This window comes from Poecilia reticulata, linkage group LG10 (genome assembly GCF_000633615.1).
Source record: "Poecilia reticulata strain Guanapo linkage group LG10, Guppy_female_1.0+MT, whole genome shotgun sequence".
NCBI lineage: Eukaryota > Metazoa > Chordata > Actinopteri > Cyprinodontiformes > Poeciliidae > Poecilia > Poecilia reticulata.
The window spans coordinates 15,706,582-15,726,233 of record NC_024340.1 but is presented as its reverse complement, the minus strand read 5'-3'; the positions used below and the strand labels follow the sequence as shown (position 1 = coordinate 15,726,233).

The window sequence follows — 19,652 nt, the reverse complement described above, 5'->3', positions numbered from 1 at the left end:
CCACAAATTAACATAATTACGTGAGCAAAAAGGAATTTATCCAAACTCCAAAATAGATTAATAACAGGTCATTCAACTAAAATCTATAAGAAAACAAGGAAAAGAAATAGTCAAGAATAATAATGTGCCCGCAGCACATAACATGTTGTTTCTAAATGAATATGAACTTGTTTTCTTTGCATTATTTGAGGTCTGAAAGCACTGCATCTTTTTCCTTTTTATGACCATTTCTCATTTTCTGCTGATAAATACTAAATTTTTTGCTATGAATTTTGGAGACATGTTGTCAGTAGTTCATAGAATAAAGGAACAATGTTTATTTTACTCAACTGGGAAATCTGAGAAACTGATCATTTTAAGTGGATGAAGAGCTGTATGTGCCTGCAAGCCAAGAAATCTATCTACTCATAGTAATGGAAAAAATAACACTGTTTGATCTCATGATGCATCAAGCAGACGCTCTGTCTGCACCAATGAAGATTAACTCACATCAGCATGCTGAATGCTCGACGTGGCTCAAACAGGAAGAAAGATCAACTCAATTTTAGATTAATGCAGATAATATTTTTGTGAGCATGTGTGCACACATTTAACCTCATTAAATGTAAAAATAAAATAAATGAAGCATTGTTACAGCCCCCTTAAAAACAACAACATAATCTGTGACAACCTTTCCTAAGTGTGTCGTAGCAGTAAAAACTAATAATTTCTGAATAGTTACAGTTCGTAAAAAACATACAGTACAAGAGAAAGGTAGAGGATAGCTCAAATAAACAATAGCTCCCTTTTTAGCCACAAAACAGGAGTGAAGGAGACATTAACCTCAACGCCAGATAACTGATATCAGCTTCCAACGCGAACCAATACACTTCTGCCTTTTAAATGTACATTTTCGTTGTAAGGAATCACACCAAGCTGTATAAGTTTATGACAGCTACAGGCAAATTCACTGTAGTTCAAGCCCAGGGGAAGAAGAGGCGTGATATTTTGAGACGATGCTCTTTATGGAGTGGCTGACAAGCTGCAACACATCTCATCTGTGGCAGCAAGGCAGATCTGAAACAAAGAGCAGAGGAAACCCCTAGAGGTCAAAGATGATAAAAGGCATAACAACAAAAAAGTTGCCTACTCTTTCCTGACTCAGTAGTGCAACATTTTACATTCTTTATACAAGCACAGGCGCACAACACAAACAGGTTTTCTAGGCTAAAATGGTTTTAATGATCTTTCTTACTTTTATCTTCTAGATATTTGTTAACCAGAGCTTTGTCAGCAAACCACTTGCAGAAACAAACGCGACTATTTCCTTGCCCGCTGAGATCAACAACTTTTTCCCACCTGGAGTCAGAAACACAACACGAGTGCAATTTCATTTTTATGGAACGCCCGACCTTTTCCAGGTAATTTATTACCTATTTTGATTCTCTTAATAAAAAGAAGTTATGAATCAGCAAACCATAAATACAACTCTGGAAAAAAATGAAGAGCCCGCTGCACTGAACTCCAATGAAAACCTCTTGGTTATTTCACCAAATATTGATTTCTAAACTCTTCCTCAGTTGAAACATTAGTGTTGTTGATTCGAAATGAATATGAACTTGTTTTCTTTGCATTATTTGAGGTCTGAATGCACTGCATCTTTTTCCTTATTTTGACCATTTCTCATTTTCTGCTAATAAATACTAAATTTTTGCTTGGAATTTCAGAGACATGTTGTCAGTATTTCATAGAATAAAAGAACAATGTTCATTTACTCAAACATATACCTATAAAAAGTAAAATCAGAGAAACTGATCATTTTAAGGTGTCTTAATTTGTCCAGATATATGAGAATAGTCTCAGTATTGCTAAAAAAAAAAAAAAAACGAGAAATTATGTATGAAACATAAAAAACATTTAGATTTAAGTACAATTTTTTATCTTACTATATTAAATTTACGTATTGCAAAAAAATATATCGGTGAAGGATATTTTCTACTGATTACTATAGTAACCAGTGTTGTGTTTTTATTAACAGGACCCCTACTTAATCAATGAAATTGATGGAAATTGGACGTTACACTCCTTTGTAGTTTCTGCCAGCGTTAATAACAGTCAGGTTATCAACCTGAAGGAACGAGTGGTGGTGACCCTCAAACATGAAGAAACCAGACGGGTATACACATTACTTTGTTGTTTTGTCAGCTATATCAAAGATTTTCTCTGTTTGCTCTGACATGACCAACATTTCCTTCTGTTTATAGTCAAAGTGTGTGTTCTGGGATTTCCAAAAGTACAGTGAGTTGATCTTTGCTTATTATCTTCTGTGTGTACAGTTGGATTTACTGTAATCGAGCCTTGTTAGGGAACAACTGGGATTCATAAAGGGTTTTTACTGAGTTGATAAGAAGGTTTGATAAAGAGGTCGTGTGTGTGTGTGTGTTCATGCTGGTGTGTGTGTGTGTGTGTGTGTGTGTGTGTGTGTGTGTGTGTACTTTCAGGTAGCCTTGGTGGTTGGAGCAGCAGCGGCTGTGAAACCCGGAACATTTCCCCTCATCAGACCAGCTGTCTGTGTGATCACCTCACACATTTTGGTGTCCTGCTGGTGAGACATTACTGAGCATTCATAAATGAACCTAACAAAAAAAAAAAAACTCCTGCAGAATACAGATGATATTCATCTCTATTTTACTTCTTTATGTTTAAACATTTGCATAGACTAAGACAAAGATTGCTATTCCTTTGAGCATTGTGAAGGCCCAACACTGACTTAAAATGCAATTTAAGTCAGCAAGAAAATTGTTTTGGTTTTAACTCAGAAATTGCAGTTCACGAAGTTCACTTAACAAGAAACAAGAGTCTAAACATTGTTTTTTAAGCTCATTAATCTTGAATTGCGAGTTTTAACTTAATGCTGCAATTTAAACCAAATCATTATTTCACAATATGCCAGAGAAAACTGTCCTCATCTAGTTAAAGAGCCACGTTTCGCTATTATTTTACTCACAATATCAAGTTAAAATAACTACTTATTTTACTTTGGAATAATTTAAATTCTTGTTTCAAATTGCATGAACAAAATTTCTGATCTGATAATGAATTTTATTAAACATTACAATGCATTCAGCTTAGAAACGTTTAATGTGATCAGGACTTTATCCTCTAGCTTTAAAATAAACATTTACCTTAAAACACAGGAGTCAGATCAATGTAAAGCACTTTAGGGCAACACTTCAAACTCGTAGCTTACTTGTGTAATTATCATGGAAAGTCTACAGAAATCAATGAAAATAAAGAAATAACTTTAAGAATGTTTAACATTTGTAATGTAATATGGGCTGAAGAAATCTAAATTAAAGTGTTTGGCAACAACGGCTATCACTACGTTTAGAAATACACATGATTTTGTTAAAGTGTGATTTAATGTGTGGTAGGCGAAATCAAATTTGTGGTTCTGTTTGTTTCTTTCAGGATGCAAGCCGAGACCCACTGGACCCCGAAGACGTCCGGATTCTCACAGTGATCTCTTACCTGGGTTGTGGCGTTTCTTCCATCTTTCTAGGAATCACTTTGCTCACCTACCTTACTTTTGAGTAAGTAACTACCAACACACATTGTGACATAAATTTTCACTTTTACTTTTGAGGCCAGCAGCAGTTTATTTAGATTTAAAGTGAAAAGATGCTTTAAAAAAGCTCAATCTGAAAGGAGCTACAGTTAGACAGAACTCATTAGATTAAAATTGCATTTTCTAAGAAAGATTGTGTAAAAAATGTAGTGAATATGTTTGTATTTTCTAATCTGTTATTGGAAGAATAATATTTCACCTGTAAAATTCTACCACAGCTTAGCAGACTTGACATTTTTGTACTTTTCTTTCAGTCCTCCTAAATAATGGTTAACTTTTACAGCTTTTAATGATTGTTCTATAACGCAACTAGTTGTTATAGGTCTATAACTGAGCTTTTGAGATGTTTACCTTTCCTGTTTGCTAGCAGCTAAAAGAAATTAATTTTGTGTCACATCCTATTTATTCCCCCTGGGAACGGAAAGGCATGGTTTACTTTTCTTTGCAGATACTCTCATCAGATTAAAGTGGTTTAAATAAATAAATAAAAGCTTGTTCTTGTTAATAATGATGCTACTGACAGATTTGTTAAAAACTTGTATTTCTTCATGGTTTTCCTCACTTTACTACCGTATTTTCCGTACTATAAGGCACACCGGATTATAAGGCGCACCTTCAATGAATGGCCTATTTTAAAACGTTTTTCATATATAAGGAGCACCACATTATAAGGCGCATAGAATAGACGCTACAGTTTGGGTTGCCAATTTGTTCTATTATTACACATCCACATTTGTAAAGAAGTGGTCCCACAGTACTTTATATAGTAGGCTGCCCCAGTCATTGTTTCACTCACGGTGTTAGTGTTGCGATATTGTGCCCAACTGCTTTCTGGGTAACACAAACCAACCGACACGCTGCCACCGCAGTCTCTGTCTCTCTTCCCCTGCCCCTCTGCCCCTCCTAGCTTTAAATGTATTATCAAACTTTATTAACAAACCAGCGTTCTGACAACTATCACAGCATGCACCGCGCACTTCTTCTTCTACGGGGGAAAATGAATTTGGCGGCTGCTTACCGTAGCTGCTAGTCTTGTTGTGGCTCAATATTAGTCCATATATAAGGCGCTCTGGATTATAAGGCGCACTGTCGGTTTTTGAGGAAATTGAAGGTTTTTAGGTGTGCCTTATAGTGCGGAAAATACGGTACTTAAATTATAGGTTGTTCTTTTTTATCTTTCAGTGTGATTTTATTACGATAAGACAAAAACAAAAAGAATCGTTTTGCATTTTGTTCACCTTGGCTAACAAATTCACCCATGTCTGAATTTTATAGAAAACATTTTTTTTCTCCTGCAGGAAGCTGCGTCAGGACTATCCATCTAAAATACTCATCAACTTGTCCACTGCACTGCTGGGTTTGACTTTGCTCTTTCTTATCAACTCGTGGCTCGCATCCTTCTCCAACTATGCATTGTGCATCACGACAGCTGCTTTCCTCCACTATTTCCTCTTGGCTTCCTGCACGTGGATGGGCTTGGAGGCCTTTCACATGTACTTCGCACTGGTGAAGGTTTTCAACACCTATGTGCCTGCCTATTTACTGAAATTCTGCGCTGTTGGATGGGGTAAGAAAAAGTTTAATTTAAACTTTCAATAACAGTTTGCAAAGTGGAATTTGCTGCACAACCATGTCAGGAAGTTCTAGTTTATTCTCTTTCAGTTTTCTAACAAATAAACTTTGAGTGAGAGATTTGATCTGGTGTTTGGGTTTATTCTTGGACTAGTATTCATGTTTCAAATTTAGTTATGTTTCAGTTCTACTTCTTAAAGTCCTCAAATCAATCAGAAATTTAAATTGTAGTAAGAAATTCTGCAATTTACATATGTACAGGTTTGTGCAAGAGGATTAAAAACAAATTTTAAAGGGAGGAATATTACGTAAAAGTGACTTTTTCAGATTGACATTGTATTATAATCTTATTCCCTCATTAGAAACATACCAGAAGTGTTGCTTTGATTCTTTCATGCATGTTTGAGAAATCTTTTAAACTTCAGTGGCAGCGATTCAGGGGTGCCTAAAACCTAAATCAAGCTTCCGCCTCACAGCAGAGCACCCCTCTAGACTAGTGACAGCTGCGTATCTGTTGAGCTGCTCATATGAACTGCTTATTAGTGCAACACTCCTAAAGGACAGATTGAAATGTGACAGTGTTGTGATGAGGGGCTGAAGCAGAATTGTCTAAAAGAGTAGATGAATCTTATGGTGCGTTCACACCAAATGCATTTTGAGTGTCAGGAGACTCTGGTTTACATTCAAAGTCTACGTGGAGGCACGTCGAGGGTGCGTCGTGCTGCATTTTGCACGTCAAGCGTTGTGCGATTTGAAGTGTTTTGAGCGTTTGACTCACGTCAAGGGCGTCCGACGTGTCCGATGCTGGATTTGGAAAATCTGAGCTTTCGCCGCTCATAGTTTTGCATTTTCCGACGTGATCTCACAAACAAAAACTATTTAGGATTAACTAATTGTCGCCGTTTGCTCTCGTACTATAATCTACGACCAATCAAGTTGTGACTACAGAGGCAGTAATTGAAAGGACTTTGCTTAGAAGAGGATCAGTGAGGAAGCTGGAATGTCTAGTAAGTTATAATTCTTACTATTTGAAAATATTTTCCCGCATTTGGGCTATCCAAATCCGTCCAGCAGAATCGTTGAATCACGTTAAATAAGCATTACATAAATACTGTATTTATTTAGACAAAATATGCATTAGAAGGAAGAGTTTGAAAGACACGTGTTCTCTTAATGCCCACCAAGAGTGATTTTGACGCATTTGTTGTGCATCTAGAGCAAAATGCCAAGCGTCTGACTTCAAATTGCACACAGTTGTAACCGAGGCTTCAGATGCGCAGTGTGAACGCACCATTAAAGAGACAGAGGCCAATTTCAAGGCATCAAATTGCAAAGTCAAATTTCTTCTCATTTGTGTTAGAAAACTGTAGGTGACACACCTGGAAAATACATAACCTCCCTTTAAAATATTCTTACTTCTTTGTTTTTGTCTCATACTCTGCTTGCAAGAGCATCATAATTTGAATCTTTTGTGCTTTTACAGGTATTCCTTTGGTGATAGTCGGCCTTGTGCTCGCCATAGATAAAGACGCTTATGGAAGCTCTGTACCTGATCGAGTAGGAGTGGCGCTCGAGTCCACCGAACAATTGTAAGTCCAGCAGCAAGGAGCTAACACAAACACTACATTATGTAGCTGTTGCTTTAATTATATCTCTCCATCTCCACTCCCACAGCTGTTGGATTCAGAATAACGTTTTCTACTACGTCACTGTGGTGGGATTTTTTCTCCTCATCTTCTTGGGCAACATGGGTGTGTTCATTGTGGTTCTGATCCAGATCAAAAAAATGAGGGCCAACAAACCGCTAGCCAAGAGCCGCACCGCGCTGCAGGACCTCAGAGCAGTCGCCGGCCTCACCGTCCTGCTGGGCCTCACCTGGTCGTTGGGCTTCTTTTCATTCGAACCGGTACGAGTGGTCATGATGTACCTCTTTGCAATCTGCAACTCTTTTCAAGGTAAATATAAGTTTGTTGGACTTTACTGCACAATTAGTTTTTTTCATTCTGCGTAATAATCAGGTCTTTTGACGTTTTTTTTCGTCCAGGATTTTTTGTGTTTGTGTTCCACTGTTTGATGAAGGAAAATGTGAGGAAACAGTGGAAAACTCATTTGTGCTGTGGACGTTTCAGGGTCAATGAAACCTCAGGTATTTTCTCCTGTTCTGCATTTGATTCCCTCAACAGTCATGTGTTTTCAGTGTGAATAATGATTCTCCGTTGTTCCTGCATTCAGACTGGAGCCGCTCTGTAACAGTGGACGTTCGTAACAAAAAGGGCAATCTTGTCAAATCTTTGACAACACCCCCACCAAGTCACTGACTCCTCCACGTAATCTCCAAAACATTCACACCGCTAGGTGGCAGTAGTGAGCTTCTGAATCAGCAAGACAAGATTCATCAATCAGTCACAAATTTGGGTACAGGTAATTGTTTGTAATGAGCAGGGAGAAATCGCAAAAACCAAATTTCTGAAGTGTTACTCAGGATTTTTTTTTACTATTATGAACATTTAACCTTAAAGTATTGTCACATATGAGAAATATACACTGAAATGAACTAAATTTAATTCATTCATTTCATAGAAACTGAAAATCTTTTAGGTTAGGCAATGCTAGAGGTATAAAGTCTGCAGTGCACTTTGAAGGATTTCAAGACAGAGAAATGTTTTTATATATTGTTACATCTGTCAGCGTTTTTATGTATTTTACAGAAACTGCTGCTCATTCGTTCTTTATCTCTGTGTGTTTCCACTAAAGACAATTCTGTAAACTGCTTGATTTTAATTTTGAAATGAGCTCTATTTATTTTAAATTGATTTTATTTATTGAGAACTAATAAGCTTGTGAGAATCAGAGATATTTTTATCTGTATTTTTAATTTTTGGTAGCAAGATAAATTTGGGTAATTTAATGTGAATACCAAAATTAAGACGTATTCTGTGTAATTTATTGCTGAAATAAAAATGCGATCATGATCATCTTCTGCTTTTTCATCTTTTAAAAATAAATAAATAACATTTCCTTCAATGGTACAACTTTGAAATACTAATACTGACTAAGAAGGATTTGTTTTGTTTTAATTTTTAGAAACTAAGCCTTAAATTGGATGTTTTTTCTTCAGTGTTCAAATAAAACATTTTCTGATTCTGAACAGAGATGTACTTTTACTTATTGTTCTTTTTTCAGTTTCAGATCAGTTTTTACCTCTTTAGAAAGATCGGGAACAAACTTGAGTCATCACAGACATGAACTGCACTACAGAAGTATTTGTGAAATTGTTACATTTTTATAATTTCAAATTAAAAATGTTAAATATCTTGTTTGTATTTTAAGTTTACGTCCTCTACTCATGTATCATGTAAAACAATAAAACCTAATGCAGCTAATTTCTCCCAGTTAAAGTAATTTAGTTAGATCAGAGTTGACTAAAGTAGGTTTTGCAGGTTTCTCATCTCCTGTATTTTTCCGGTAAAGCATTTTAAATTATGTATGATTGGTGTTGCCTTATTTACCGCCCGTATAAAGAACTTAAAGAACATACAGCTGGAGCGGTTTAACTTAGAGCAAATCTGTGTTTTGGAGTGACTGCAGTTCAAACTAAAAACCAGCTAAGCATTCATGATATGAAACTTGTTGATTAGGGATGCTGTCGGTACGACCTGATCAAGTTTGAGGTACGTTATCTGACTTATTTTTTAAATATTTTCACTTTACAGATGTGCTTTGCTTTGTGATGGTCAGCCACATAACATCCCAATAAATTACACGAAACTTTGTGGTGAGAAAGTTGAAGGCATGTGACGTTTGTTGCAATGTTCTGTTTCAACTCAGCTGGAAAAGAACGTCTGGTCCACACCAGAACATTCAATCCTCTTTGGTTCTTCAATCAAAGAGACAAAAAAAAAAAAAAAACGAATGAATGAAACTTCAGAATCTGCTTGAAGCAGTTTCTGTGAATCTGACGTTGTAATTCAGCTGAAATCTAAGCAGAGCGGCTGTCAAGCTGTGCAAACCTTTCTGCCAGTTTGAACCAGGAATGTTTTGATTGAGTTGCGGTTCGGGCTCCTGAGGAACCTGCTGGATAGCATTCTGATCATAGCTGCAACCCTCCCCAGCTAAATCATCCAGTAAGTCTGCAGGCTCCGTGGGTAAAACGCTCTCTTTGCGGAGTAGACGTCGAAAACGACAGCAGCTCATTGAATCTGCTCTGATTTTGCAGTTTTCTTGTTGGCTCTGCTGTTTTTGTTTTTTTTCTTTTTTCGGGGGCAGGAGGTCAACCAGTCAATGCAAGCTTGTGCTCCCTGTTCAACGTTGGTCAGTCATCAAGACGGGTAAGACAAGTACGTTTCTTAAAGCTAACTGATGAAGGGGGAGATTGATACACAAGAGTTCAGTTAAATGTAAAGACAGTTTGCAGCATGTTGGGAGTTACTCAGCTTGGAGAGGAAGCAGATTAGCTGGATTTCTAACAAAACAAAATTATATGTTCTTGATCAACTTGATTTCATTCGTGCTGAGCTCAGATTTAGTTAAAAATTTGTCCTGAAATACAAACCTTTTCTGGACAATTTAAAAATCTTCTAAGTCTCAGGAATATAAAAGAGCAACATTGTGACCCACAAGCCTTCAAAAGAAACTTGATCTCTGCAGTGAGCTAGAGATATGACTGGATGAATACAAATCTACAGCTAAAAACCCTCAGATTTAGATTTAAAATAATCTTTTAATTTCACCGACAAGTTTCTTCGGACTGGATGTAATTTTAACAGGTTCAGGGTGTGGAATTGAAAATGAAAGACAATCTGCAGAGGCAGTTAACAATTAGGATGATGGGAAGGAGGCCTCCAAAAAGGAGTTTAACTGTTTAAAATTCCTGATACTTTTGTTTTTGGTCGAATTATAAATAAAACAGAGATGATACTCCTCGTACGCTGTCTAATTATCTTTTGATTGATGCTTGTTTCATTTCCATACAGAGAATAATTTCTCAATCAAACAAATTTTGCTACTTGCTAACAGGATTCTTCAACATGACTAAACACAAAACATAAAGATAGAATAGAGACAGAAATATCCATTATAGTCAGGAAATTCAGGTGGTACATCAGCATAGGGTTATATCTGTGTGTGTGTGTGTGTGTGTGTGTGTGTGTGTGTGTGTGTGTGTGAGGGGGTGTGCATGCGTGGGGCTGTCTGTGTGTGTGTGTGTGTTAAAGTGCAATAGTTTTCCATGTTTTAGTGCAAAACGTTTTTCAGGTTTGCATTCCAGATAAACCAGGTTAAAGCAGATATGACATAAACACATAATTGTTTAATTATGATTTTTCATAGTTAAAAATAGTTTGAGCTCTTCCTTCATTAAATGCAAAAAACGTTTTCTGATTGTCCACTTTTGAATTTCCAGTAGCAGGTGACCCATGGAGGAGCGAGCAGAAAGTCTGATACCGGTGAAGGTGGACGAGAACGCTTCCGGCTTCACCCTGCTGTACTTCCATGGAGACATTAACAGCATGGTGGACGAACACTTCTCAAGAGCTCTCGGCAAAGCCAGCAAGGCCAGCGAGTTGGTTCCAAGGTCAAAGAAAATCCGCAAAACTGTAAAGCAAGGTGAGCGTGTAAAAGAGTCACTGCATTACTTAAAGACGCAGGACTTTATAAAAATGACTTTCTCTCATCTGGGGTGTTGCTTTGATTCTTTCATGCACGTTTAAGAAATCCTTTAATCTTCCTTGGCAACCATTTGGGTTTTTAAAACGCTTGTGGGGATGTAGCTCCTCCTCCACGCCTCTGAGCTTCCACATTACCGAGCACCATTCCAACACTCCTTCAGACTAGCCTGCAGCAATTAGCAAACACCTGGTGGAGCTGCGCATCAGCTGAGCTCATCATAGGAGGTACATCTCAGTGCAACGCTGGTAAAAGGTTTGTTCATAGAGGAGCCATGTTGTGATGACTTCCTGAAGGCGGAGCTTCAGAAAGATCAGGAGTTTCTTAAAGAGACAGAATTTGAAGGCGGTAAATTGCAAAGTAAAATTTCTTTTACCCTGACAAAAGGAAATAGTTGAACCAACTTGTTACTAATTGAGTTGTTTCAATTAGTAACAAGTAATTCAATTCAGTTTATCCATCTTAATCCATTAAGTTGGATAAACTGGATACATTTAAGTCAAATCATTTACTTTACTTAGAATAAAGAAAAAATTTTTGGTTTTTATTTGAGAGTAAGGTAAGGTAAGGTAATTTTATTTATATAGCACATTTTCAGCAACAAGGCAATTTAAACATGAGTTAAAAGGAAATACAAACAAAATAACAAACCAAAGGAAAGAAAACTAATTTAATGTTGTTCTAAAGTATGTAAACTAAGTGCTCCTGTTCAGGGTTCCTAAGTATCCAGTACCATTTCTAAATAGTGAGTACTCTACAGTTTCTGATAAAATAAGCTAAAGAGTGACTGATCTAATTCCTTTTCTGGGTTAAAGTGAGTCTCCACAATCCTAAGCTTATTCTAAACCCTTTAGTAGTTAGACATGAAAGTGGGTAATGACAGAGAGGGATGACATGTGGTAAAGGTCATCAGGCTGGGACTCGCGTTGAGGACGAACGTTTCCTTATGTGAGTTCTGCTCCTGCGCCACCACAGCGCTGGTCGGTACCGGGTCTGTCCCTGGTGAAGCTTCATGCATCGTGGCGTCAAATGTAGGATTCAAACGGGGCATTGAAATAAGTTGTTTGAAGTAAAGTCAAAGTAAAAAGTTCTTTTAGGTTAAAATGTGTAACTTTTAAGCTAATTCAACACCAAACAGCAAGTTGTCATCACTAAACCAAACGAATTTAGTGAGGTTAATGTAAATAAGTCCATAAAATGAACTACAGCCCAAATAGACTTTTTAGAGTGTAAGTTACATGACTGAAGGTAGCGTAGTTACTCGATTGTGCTACAAAGTGATTTTATGTGGCTGGGAAACACATAAAATCAAACATGACTCATTCTCAGAGTATTATTTTTTCCCACAGAGAGCACAGACAACTGTCATGGGAACATGTCCGGCCCTTACTCCGAGTCCCAGGTGCCCCCGTTAACGGGACACATCCTGGCCCTGAACCCGGCGGAGGAGATGCCAGGATCCTGGAACACGTTCAGGTCAAGAGAAGGTCCAGCGCTGCCCAACCTCATGTGCACCCTGTCCTCAGACGCACTGAGTCTCTCCGGACAGCAGTACTCCGCGTCCCTGCTCAACCTGCTGCACGGCGACCGGGGCGAGATGGGAGCCGGCATCGCCTCCAGCTCCAAGCCGGACCCACTTCCAGGCTGGGCGGTGCCTGCGGGGTACAGGGAGTCTGTGGACCCTCCGATAGGCTTCGAACCTGGTAAGTCTTAATTTAATATGGCTTTTATATTTTTAAAGGAAGTGTTTGGAAGTGTTTTTCTGGCCTGAATATGCTGTTTTCTACATATGCTGCATATTTGTGTTAAGTTTTTAGAAGTTTATATCTTTCATGTCTAACTACTAAATAATAGGAAATATTAATTCTCAATATTAAATCAGATGATACTCAGTTTCTTCAGTAGCCATTTTTTAAAAACCAAATACTCTTTTACTTTTACACATAGTAACTTTTAGGATGTTTACTTTTTTCTTTCACTTGAGAAAAAATATGTTGAAGTACTTTTGCTTGAGTACAATTTCTGGGTGCCTGCACCTTTAAGAGCTGTACTCTTAAACAGAAATGTTGTCCATTTCTGAATATTAAATCAGATGATATGATCATCCTAGACTTTTTTTTACCAAATACTTTTTTTACTTTTACACATGGTAATTTTTGGATACTTTTTGTTTTTACTAGAGTCAAAGCATGTCGAAGTGGTGCTAATTTTGCATGAGCACAATTTCAGAGTACCTGCACCTTTAAGAGCCGTTTAACTCTGCTTGATGATCTTTTCCTCGTTTTTGCAGGGCGACATGGGGATAAAAAGGACTTGTACTGGTACTGAGGAGAAACACGGAGTGCAGGAGGAACAGAGGACAGCTTTAGCCAGCGCAGCGTCGTTCTGTTCGTTTCAGCAGAGCAGCATTTTGATTTCCTGACTATGTTCTCTCTCTATTGTTTGCCGAGATGACCTCAGCGCCTGAGCGCGTACTGGGACAGCCTCTGCTGCAGGAAGCTCTCGGTGACAAACCAGTTCCTCAACTTTTGGCATTCCTTTTTTAAGAATCAGAGCTGTGTGTCTGTTTTCACACGTTTTGAGGTGAAGCTTGGATGAAGTGCACTTTCTTTGTGGGTTTTACTTCAGTCAACAGGCCAGTGTGAAGTCTGAAAACTGTGAGCCTCTGAGATGTGTAGAAACTAATGTAGCTACAACCTGATCTACCTTTAGTTCACCTGGTTGGGTTTGTTGGAAGATACTCAAACAGGAAAGGGAAGCTTTGCTTGGTCCGTAACAATCTAGGAAAAATAATACCTTGTACTTTTAGGTCTTGTAAAAAGAATAGTTGAAATAATCAGAGGCAGCCACCAATGCTTACGAATAAATAATAGAAGATTGATGCCTTTTAGTTAAACAGTGTGTTTCTGACCCCTGTTGGTGGATTTGTCTTTATGAAGAAATGTACATGATGCCTAATAATCGGTATCTAGATGCTCTGAAGTGCTGGATACCAGGTTAGCAAATGTTTCTTTGCAGGGATTTTTTTTAAATGTAGTTTTTAATTTCTCTTTATTTGGATGAAGGAACTTTGTCTGTTCCTGTGTGTAAATAAATTATTTCTGTGTAGACTACTTGAGGGAATCTACAGTCAAACCCGATATTTTCACGCACTGTAAAAACTCATAACGGCTTTTTTTCTGTCTGACAGCAAATCAGAAGGAACTTTTCAGAATGTCCTCTATGTGTATAAAATTATCTGTTTCCTAAATGTACAGAACTGAGAAAGTTAACTTCAGATTATTCTACTTTCTTCAGTCAGAAGTTAACATACACACCTTAAGATGATTTGTCACTAATTAGGTCAGAGGCTTTGAGTAATTGTCCAATTGAAAGACTCGTTTTTGCTTTAATTAACTGGTTGACAAAGAATATTGCTTCCTACTTTATATATTGAAATGAACTAGTTTCTGTTCAGATTTAAACTGTTTTAGCTTCAGAGGACAAATATCCAAAAATTAAAGTTTGACTTCCTCTGTAATCTGTAGTCTGGGAATTTTATGTTGCTTTAGGATTATTGACTTCCTCTTCCTCTCTGAGTGGCTTGTCTTGGCAGATACTGATTTCCCCTTTCAGTAAGTATCTTCATGTCGTTTGGTGACTATGTGCAAATATTACTGCAAAACACACAAACCTCTGACACATTTATGTAATTAATTGATCATCGTCAACTGGGGTTTTCCTAAATTATTGAGACAATCAGTAAAATCTAAGTGCACATAAATATCTGAATTGAAGAAGGTAATTAAAAAATGAATCTCTTGTTATTCTGGCATTTAATGAATATTAAAATTGTACATAATCCTAAACGACCTAAAACAGGACGAGTTAGGACAGATTTAATGTCAGACGGTGAAGAAAATGTGTTTTTATACATTGTATGTAAATATCTGGTATATGAAGAAACTAGTTTGTTACCTTTTTGTTCAATTTTTCCTGTATATTGATCGTCAGTTTATGATCAGCTGTAGTTAAGATAGTTAACCTGCTACCTTTCATTTAACACACACAGACATATTGTTGGTAAAACTCGGATTCTTCCATTTAACTGTTTTTGAGAGTCTGTAGGCTGAGCTCTGTCAGCTTCACTATTAAATATGTTGGGCATTAAAAGCTTTTTTTGTTTGTTTTTTTTAAACTAAAAATTTGTTGTAAAATGTATAATTTCTAAAAGGATTATCAGTTGGGTATTTTACATGCAAATTCCATGTTTTTGTTGTTTTTAATATACAAAGACTATCATGAATTAAAAACCTCTGAAAAAATGTGTAATATCTTTGTCTAGATTTCCTTTTGATGGTTTTATGTTTAATTAGATCAACATTTCCTTCCACGTTTTAGATGTTTTATAAATCTACGTTTTTATTTTGGAGGTTCAGCAGCTGAGATTAGGAAACAAATTAAAATTTCCTACTCATGTTTTAATTTATTTACACCAAGTAAAAAGACACTTTTTTTCTCCCTGCTGAAGTTAAATCTGTCGACACTTCTCTTGTTTTCAGTGAGGTAGGATTAACAAAATTATTTATTTTTGATAAAAGTGACAATGAGAATATGTCAGATTTATTTATCACTCCTCCTTGGGCTGCCACCTTATCGTGGTGCAGGGGTTTGAGTGTCCCAATGATCCTAGGAGCTATGCTGTCTGGGGCTTTATGCCCCTCGTAGGGTCACCCAAGGCAGACAGGTCCTAGGTGAGGAACCAGACAAAGTGCAGCCTGAAGACCCCTTATGATGTACAACAACCTTGGATCTAGCGTTCCCTCGCCCGGACGCGGGTCACCGGGGCCCCACTCTGKAGYCAGGCCTGGAGGTGGGGCACGATGGCGAGCGCCTGGTGGCCGGGCTTTTACCCACGGAGCCCGGCCGGGCTCAGCCCGAAGAGGAGACGTAGCACCTGTCACGCACCTTCTTCCTCAGATTTGTTGTTTATGATACATGGCTTGCGGCAAACTGGAGCAGGACTTTCTCAAGGCTCTCAGCAGCCTTCTTCCTGCTGCCATTCAAGAACACAAGAAAACAAACATGCGAGGTGCACAACAATGTGTACATCCACAGATTTTCCCTCCTGAGCATCTGCAGCCGCTCCTTTATTTAGCAGCAGTGGAGTGAGATCCATAAAAATGCATCTCATACATTTTTGCATTTTGATTAGTTTCCTCCTATATCATAATGATGCTTTACTTTGTGTTGGTCTGCCACCTAAAATCCCAGTAAAGTGACGTTTCAGTGAATCAAACTTTATCTGTACATCGACACAGAAAGAATAAATGTAACCAGTTACTCCAACCATGTCTGACTTTTAATGACTTCACCCAGATAAAAACAAATACTGTGAATTTCTTTGCAACAAAAGGACGATGATCAAATCTAAAACAGCCATAAAGTAAATCAAGTGCGTCCAAAATGAAGAGGTTACTGTTTACATTCAACATGTGACGTCATCCAGCTTTATTCTCAGCTCACTGGCTATTTTCCCCACATGCTTAGAGATGCATCATTTCACTGTCGAAGCACCATTCACAGTCGCAGACGGAGGAGCAGCTTTCCCCACAAGATGAGGCTGGATTAATGATGGTGCTGTGCTATTATTAGCTGCTATCCATCTGCTGCTGTGCGAACCACAGACGGATTGCAAAATGGCCGCTCTGTGGGCATCGATCCCAGAGTCTTATGGGCCCCGAGCCAGCTGTGGGTGTGAGGGAAAGGGGCGCTCTGGTTGTCTGAGATCGTGGGTCTCATCACCAGCCCGAGACGCTCAGCAAAGCTTTGTACTTTAAACTGTGTGCTGGCAGTGAAGGGACATGTTACAGCTGGAACAGGACGGCTGAAGAGTCACGTTCATGTGGCGTAATGGACACTTTACCGATGATACGACCAAAAGAAACACCAGAGGATCTTTCAACTTATTCCGTGAGGACATTATGTCCATCCATCCATCCATTGTCTTACACCCTTGTCCCTCAGTGGGGTCGGGAGGGTTGCTGGTGCCTATCTCCAGCTAGCGTACCGGACGAGAGGCGGGGTCACCCTGGACAGGTGGACATTATGTCATTTAAAAAAAATGTTTTTATCAGGCTTGTGATTGTTGGAATACACTTCAATTAGAACGAAGAAATGTTAAATCATTTAACTGTTTTAGGAAATCACTTACACTGTAAAACATTTGAGCTGCATTTAGCTGAGTCTACAATCTTCTACTCTTTAAGTCAAATAAATTTAGCCAGTTTTAGGTTTTGAACCTAAATGTGAGTTTGTGAAAGATAAGCTTACGGTAGTGAGCTGTTTTACTTTTTATTAATTTTGTCAAACCTTCAAGAGTTGAATAAACTAGAGGTTTTAGGTTAGCACTTAAAAAAACTGAAAGAAGAAAAAGACAGGAGTGGGTGAGTATTTCCCAGAATGCTTAGCGGCGTGTTTCTGTATCCTGAGACAGATCTGATCTGACTCTTGTGTTTTATTAAGCCAAATGTTTATTTCAATGTCCTGTTCACACTAAAGCAGCCATCCTTAAATAAGTCACATTGTTGACTACATTTGTCCAAATTAAACCATGTTTAATTTTTATTTCACATAATCTATATACGGTTTAACAGTTACTGAACAATTCATGTCAACTGTGATCTTGTTTTAATGTGCAGAAAAAGCTATTTATGTTTGGAAGTAGCTACTCATTTCCTGTCCCAGGCCTCGTCGTACTGCTGACCATCTAAGACTTTTATCTTCCAACAAATCCAAATCTAATGTCACCTTGTACTCCAGAGAGTTCTCAGTAATGTAACGTCAATGTTTACATCATTTCTCTCAGATTACGTTGCCAAGTGATTTAAGCTTCCAAGCAATAGGATGTCGACTACTAAAGATTTTACAGCTATTAAAGCTGCTCTACTGGGTCAATAAAAAAGTGATTTAGGTCAAGAGTGCCCACTTGGGGAGGAGGCAGTAAAAAAGAGAGTTACGTAAACGCAACATAAACAAAAAGAAGAGAGTTATGTGAAACATCTATAACATATTTACGATCGTTTGGACTTGGTTCTGGTAATTTCATCCAATCATCCAGGCTTTTTAAAACAGACACCAGACTCCTGAAGCAGAAAGTGTTGCTTCCAATTGACACACAGAAGCAAAATTCAGCGTCAGGCTGCTAATTGGAAACTGCATGAGAAAAAATATGGAAGAGAAAACGTCAAAACCAAGAGCAGAACAAACATGGCAGGATCCGAATAAACAAGGTTTCATTGTTAATCCATTCAACAATAAGATCATTTTGGTTCTTTTACCTGTCAGTGCAACTGGATGTTTGTTCTCTTTTGTTTATCCATGTATTTGTTGCTAGCTGGATTTCTTATGAGCACAATAAATATGCATAAATAATAGGTGGAGTTATGATGAATTTATATAGTTTAGGGTTTTCCGATAATCTTTGGTTGATGTGTCAAACAGATTAAACCTCAGGTCGTTTTGAAGGTTTGATTAATAATTAAACACAGATTGATAAATAGAGAGACTGAATTAAAAAATAAATTTATAAAATAGTCATTTTATGCTATAATTAGCAAATATTACTGGTTTTCCAACTTGAAATTATATAATACTATAATTTCAGAGAACTGAATTCTGACTTTTTAAGTGATATTTGGTTTTATGCTGATCATTTTGATGTAAACTGATGTATCATTTTCCTTTTAGACATTATCAAAATTAGTAAATATTTTCAAGGTTTCAGGGATTTTTTTATTGTCATGCCACTTTTGCTTGTTTGTGGTACGAAATTGGCACTCAGGAAATTTAATTCACAAATAAAAAAAAAGAAGAAAATAATAAAGTAATTCCTTTTGATGCATAGATACTTTTATTTTTTAATTTGTTTTTATTTCATTTTAATATTCAAATTTTTATTTTGTTGTGAATTTGAAAACACGTGCAGACAGTAAAAGAAGAAGAAAAGTAAGTTTAAATACTTTACCTTCAACCTTTTAAAGCTTTTATCCAGAGATCTGATTATACGACGTGAATGAAAGCCACAAGCACCAAGTAAACGTAACACCTGCAGTTTCAGAGCTTTTTCACCTTTCATATGGTAATTTGTCATTTGTCAATGGAAGAAAAGTTTTGATTTATCATTTCCATTTAAGCTCTATAATTAACAAGCAGCTAATCGGCTGGGTGAAAGTCTCACACTGCTGCCCTTTAGGACACTTTAGAGACAATCCAGCTGGAAAACTCTCATTCACTGCCTGTACAATAGTAATCTTTACTGGTATTTCCTTGGTATTTAGCAGAGAAATTTCAATTTACACAGTCCAAGATTAATCTATCTTTTCCCTCTTTTTCGTGTCCAGTCCTTTAACTAAACTGCTCTCTGTAGACACTTTGGCTAAGACGTCTACACATTTGTTTATGCACAACTTTAATAAGGTGAAAATTCAATCAAGATGAAGTGTGATTAACTTTTCAAATGTATTTTTAATTATCTTGTTTTGAGTTTACTTTCATTTGTAAACCTTGGTAAAGTATCGAGTCTAGATGTTTATAAATTTGTTTATGCATACAACTTTAATAAGGCAGAAAAATGCAATCAAGATGAAGTGTAATTAACTTTTCAAAAGTATTTTTAATCATCTTGTTTTGAGCTTACTTTCACTTGTAGACGTTGCTACGGCCTTCAGTCTTTCACAGACTGGCCGCCATCTTTAATATTTGGAAATATTTGTTTTCTCTGATGATGAACTTTAAAATTTCTAAAACTTTCTCTATGAATCCTCCCAGA

The 19,652-nt window shown here is 37.3% G+C and overlaps 2 protein-coding genes across 5 annotated transcripts in view; both read left to right on the top strand.

The window, feature by feature from the left end:
* Window positions 1–8,154, top strand: part of adgrg4a (adhesion G protein-coupled receptor G4a) — a 19,129-nt gene extending 10,975 nt beyond the window's left edge. The window contains exons 20-29 of the mRNA XM_008420688.2: window positions 1,248–1,400; window positions 2,018–2,155; window positions 2,244–2,277; window positions 2,481–2,584; window positions 3,451–3,572; window positions 4,906–5,174; window positions 6,663–6,768; window positions 6,854–7,134; window positions 7,224–7,325; window positions 7,412–8,154. Of these exons, the coding sequence (XP_008418910.2) occupies window positions 1,248–1,400; window positions 2,018–2,155; window positions 2,244–2,277; window positions 2,481–2,584; window positions 3,451–3,572; window positions 4,906–5,174; window positions 6,663–6,768; window positions 6,854–7,134; window positions 7,224–7,325; window positions 7,412–7,497 (1,395 nt within the window). The 3' untranslated portion in view covers window positions 7,498–8,154. The remainder of the gene's footprint in view (window positions 1–1,247; window positions 1,401–2,017; window positions 2,156–2,243; window positions 2,278–2,480; window positions 2,585–3,450; window positions 3,573–4,905; window positions 5,175–6,662; window positions 6,769–6,853; window positions 7,135–7,223; window positions 7,326–7,411) is intronic.
* Window positions 8,155–9,318: 1,164 nt separating this feature from the next.
* On the top strand, window positions 9,319–13,925 carry vgll1 (vestigial like family member 1). 4 transcript variants are annotated; one of them, XM_008420686.2, is made up of 4 exons: window positions 9,319–9,507; window positions 10,584–10,783; window positions 12,193–12,546; window positions 13,134–13,925. In XM_008420686.2, exons 2-4 carry the CDS (start codon window positions 10,594–10,596, stop codon window positions 13,169–13,171), a joined length of 582 nt encoding a protein of 193 aa, XP_008418908.1. In that variant the 5' UTR covers window positions 9,319–9,507; window positions 10,584–10,593; the 3' UTR covers window positions 13,172–13,925. The 4 variants fall into 4 exon arrangements, with proteins under 4 accessions (XP_008418908.1, XP_008418906.1, XP_008418909.1 ...); XM_008420684.2 differs by having other exon boundaries at window positions 10,581–10,783; XM_008420687.2 differs by having other exon boundaries at window positions 9,319–9,516.
* The last annotated feature ends 5,727 nt before the right edge of the window (window positions 13,926–19,652 follow it).